The sequence below is a fragment of the Fulmarus glacialis genome, unplaced genomic scaffold, assembly GCF_000690835.1.
Source record: "Fulmarus glacialis isolate BGI_N327 unplaced genomic scaffold, ASM69083v1 scaffold14308, whole genome shotgun sequence".
Classification (NCBI taxonomy): Eukaryota; Metazoa; Chordata; class Aves; order Procellariiformes; family Procellariidae; genus Fulmarus; species Fulmarus glacialis.
In genome coordinates, this window is record NW_009227982.1 from 1 (window position 1) to 4,480 (window position 4,480).

The 4,480-nt window shown below is 51.8% G+C and overlaps 1 protein-coding gene across 1 annotated transcript in view; it reads right to left on the reverse strand.

Moving 5' to 3' along the window:
• Positions 1 to 1,009: 1,009 nt before the first annotated feature.
• Positions 1,010 to 4,480, reverse strand: part of LOC104080830 (prickle-like protein 2) — a gene marked incomplete at its 5' end in the record, with an annotated part of 20,531 nt that continues 17,060 nt past the window's right edge. The window contains 1 exon segment of the mRNA XM_009583348.1: positions 1,010 to 2,077. Coding sequence (XP_009581643.1) covers positions 1,203 to 2,077 — 875 coding nt within the window.

Consider the following 4,480-nt stretch of genomic DNA (forward strand, 5'->3'; position numbering starts at 1 on the left):
AGGGGCGAGGGCGTCTCGCCAGGGCAGGATCAGGCCCGCGGGGAGCAGTTTGCTGTCGTTCTCTTACGTGTTAGGCAGTAGGCAATATTGAGACTTCCACTTGGTAATGAACAGCAGTTAACATAACCCAGGAGACTAGAGCACCATAAGACAAGTCTATATTCAAAACAATGTCATGCTGACATCACACAATTGCACCATTTACACTTTTATTTACTCCAAATAATAGTTCAACGTTTAGTAACTTCAGCGTTCTCTACAGAGGTGTAAAATTTCTTCTCCGGCTTTGGTCATTTACAACGTTGCAGACATTTGGTAGTTCTGTTCTTTCCTATTTAATAATAATAAAAAAAAAAAAAAGTCCCTTTTGCAGCTGTCGGGATTCCTGTATCTGACTGATGGAGCGTACCTGAAAATCACAGGTGGGAGCAGACTTCAAAATGCCACCGAGGCCTCTTCGAGATTTAATGAATCAGAAAATGTTCTCTTTATTTACCAGGAATGAAACAAACCAACAGAAAAAAAAGGGTTAAAAACCCAACCAAATCCTCAAAACAAATGACAACTCAAACTGTCACTGCTATACTTAAGAAATCTGATGATGGAATGGAAAGGGGGTCCAAAGTACTGTTTGGTTAGCTCTGGCTGAAAACAATTCTGAATGTGCATGCATTTTCCCAGTGACTCCTAAGATATAGAAATTCCTCTGATATTACAAAATACAAAAATATTTTCTCCAAACTCTCATTTACATTGCATTTACAACAATCACGGAAATAACTTAGGCTCCCACACTGTCCAAGAGAGACAAATTACTTACCAACATGGCTAATAGAGAACAAAAATGTGGTGGAAAGCAAAAGCTACTGGCAAACCGATGCTGAGAGCCAACAGTGGTAACCAAAACGTTCGGACAAACAGACCTCAGAAGGATGGCAGTATTCAGGAGAAAGAGGAAAAACTACTGGGTAAATATTACAGGCTAAAGTGAACTTTTTTTTTTTTCCCCTCCAAAGTAAGATGTGCAAAATATATTCACCGTGCCCAGGATTATGACTATTTAGAGAAGCCAGTCTACAACCTTCTTATAAATCCCTACTTTTCGGGACTTTTTTGTTACAATAAAAGCGCGTACATGAGCTAAAACAGTGCAAGTTTGTGAGTTAATTTACATTCTCCCAAGGTGCCTGGCAAGGATGCCATTAGGATATAATACAGTTTTTGCTCTTCTGTCTTTTCCGGCTGTGCAACTGTCCCCTGCCACCCAGCGTGGAAGACTTGGGCATGCTGTAGGAGCCGTACTTGTGCAGGAGCTCCTCGCTGGTCACGTACCGGAGGCGGGCGGGTTGGGGGATCGGCTCCCCGAGGAAATAGCCCTCGTTGTCGGACTCCGAAGAGGAGGAGCAGGTCGAGCACCAGTCGTATTCGGCGAAGTAGGGCCCCCATCTCTCGCCCAAGTGGTTCTGCAAGGCGAGATCCGACACCGTCCGGGGACAGTGGCCGTAGACGTCCCTGCGGGGACCCTGCTCCACCGTCTCCCTGCAGCTCCTCTGGTGCATGAACTGGTCGTAGTCTTCCCTGGCCCGGAGCGAGGGTCTCTCCTTCAGCCGGCAGCACTGCTCGCTGGCCAGGTGCAGGGCGTTATCCGACCGGGAACGTCGAGACCGCCGGGGCCGGTGCGGGCGGTAATGCCGGTCGTCATCCCGGAGGTTAGTTCGCCGACGCGTGCGCTCGCTCATGGGAGCACGCCTCGAGCCCTCCTGCGCCCCCAGCTTGCCCCCGGGCACCCCGCTACCGTAGTCGAAGCTCTGGTGCATCTGGTGCGACGGCCGCTCTCGGTACCCGAGGGGGCTGGGGAGGTCGTGCAGGTTCGGCTCCATCGGCTCCATGTCCTGGTACTGCTGCACCGACAGCAGGCTGCGGACGGACTCGGCGCTTCGAAACTGCATGGAGGAGTTCAGGGTCCCCATGTTGCTCATCTTCTCCGAGACGTTCATGCCCGAGTCTTTGCTCAGGTCAGGCATCGAGAACCTGGAGAGATGCTCCTGGCGCTTGGCTCCACCGTCTGCAGAGAGGCCTTTGCAGGGAAAGGGGAAAGGAAGGAAAAACAGAGAGTTACGAAGGAGAATTTTCTATCAGCAGAGATGCTGGGTTTGGCCCGAGACTTTTGTTTTAAAAAATAACTCGGTGATTCAGATGCTGTCCTGAAGAGCCCTTCAAGAGGATGATTTTTTTTTTTTTTTAAAAAGAGCAGGCAGTTCCACCTTTGAGAAAATCACACCAATTTAAGGTGTTTTGAGTTGGACTCCAAGTTGCTTTTCACGACTTCCTTCCCCATATGTCTACGCTGTCTGAGACTTGATAGGAATAACTAGCGATGCCAGTGAGAAATTATGCATCAGAGGTAACCTGAGGCCTCCTGCATGCTGAGATAACTAGGGTGCCATGATCCAGCACCCACACCTTGTGCAACGACGACATGTTTTGAAGGACTGAACAACATCAGGGGCAGCTGAAAACGCGGCCACTGACTAATTCAGGCTTGTCACCATGCACAGGTCCCCTGAATGACACCCACGGGGGGAGCGAAGGCACAGCCTTGGCCATGTGCATGCAGTTGGGTTTCCTGGGAGGCGAGGAAACACCCGAGCCCCAGGGGGTCTGCCGGAGCTCCCCGTAAGCAGGGTGATAGCAGGAGGGTCAGGCTATCCCTACAGATATCCAGGGAGCCGCACGTGGGCAGGAGCCAGGAACATCAGCTCCAGCTGGATGGGCTGCTCCGCTTGGGAAGGTGGCCCACCGGGTCTCTCTCATGTGCCGGCCAGCCCAGAGCTCCTGCAAGGTGCTTTCCTCCAGCCCAGAGCTCCTGCAAGGTGCTTTCCTTCAGCCCAGAAAGCCTTAACCCAGCAGCAGAGAGGTGGGGTGTCCGCTGAGCACCTGCCCATCAATGAGAAACTCAACGCACCGCACGTAGCCCTAGTCCTTGGCCTGTTTTCTGGGTGTTTTCTGACTATTTTCAGACTATCTGCATGTTGGCTTGACAACTGGCAGCAGTCAGCACTTGCATTGCAAGCTCAGGACAACATGTTTCGCAAACTATTTCGAAGGAAATCCATTTCATCCCAAATCAAACGCAGAGTGTTTGCTTTGGCGCTCTTCTCCCCGTCCCTCTCTGACAACCTCCCCGTGCAGACCAAACGCGGAGAGCTGTGCACCATCAGCAGGATTTTCAACATGACGCACAGCCCTTATGCAATCACCGAGAATTTACGACTTTGTAAATTAATTTAAAAAACCAACAACCCAGCCCACAATTCAAGAATAAACTTCTTTTCCCCTTAACAAAAGCTGCTTACATTTCATTGAGAGCTTAGCTCCTTCGGCATCAGCCGCTGCCTGCCAAACCTGAACAAGAACAAGGGCTGCTGTCACTAACCCAGCTCACGAGCCGCTCCAGGGTTTCTTTGGACTCAGCCTTAAAAAGGATCAACAGACCCTGCAAAGATGGGCAAGGTTTTCCAAATCCTCCCCTCGGTGGCACCAGGGAGAGCTTTAGCACTTGAGCACAGGCTGCCGCTGGGTCTCGCATGATTTGGCTTTGCTCCCCGAGTCCCAGCCGCCGCAGCCATTTCTCTCTGCTCGTTTGCTTTTCTGCTGTTAATGGGGATGTTTCTGGAGCTTATGATTACAGAGGAAGGTAAAGCGAAGGCGATCCCTGAACGCCGCAGGAAAAGGGAGAGGCTGGGTTAGAAAAAAAGTTAAAGCCACGTTTTGTTTCGAAAAGGACACACTTTTCAAGCCAGCTTCATGCCTTTTTTTCCTAAACCACAGCGATCTCGAGCGAGCTAACCCAAGCCTGCTGACCACCCTTTGGAAACAGTCCCACCTGGGCTCCCCGTCCCCTCCGAGGACCTGCCCGCCCGGGCTCCCCGCTCCCATTATGGGAGCGAGCGATTCCCGGCACACACCACCTCCCCGCTGGAGCCACGAGCTTCTGCCTTTGATCCCAGAGACGCTGTTTGTCACATCAGGCACTGCTCCCCATGTCCCTCCTGTGCCACCGTGGAGGAGCCCAGCAGCCCCCCAGGAGGGAAAAGCAACTCGGTAATATGCACCAAGACATCCCGAAAGGCCAGAATAAATTCCCGGCGGAGCTGATCCAAATGTGAATCACGGCCGCTGACAGCCGAACGTGGCCTTAATCAGATCTGTCAGACAATAGCTGACGCCAAAGAAAATGAGCCCTCGGTGACATTTATGCAACCGTTCGTTAAGAGAACTGACGCGGCTCTGCAATAAGAGCTGTGCAGGAATACAGCTCCAAATGCTGCGGGATGCTTCTGCGGTGTCAGCAGATTGATTTTTGCAGCATTGTTTGAAAGGGGCCGACCTCATCCCGCCTCGTGGGGGCATGGGGCGAGCCGGTGCTTCGCCCCCGGTGCACAGCCAGCCGCATCGGACAGCGCCCGTGGGTCTCGGC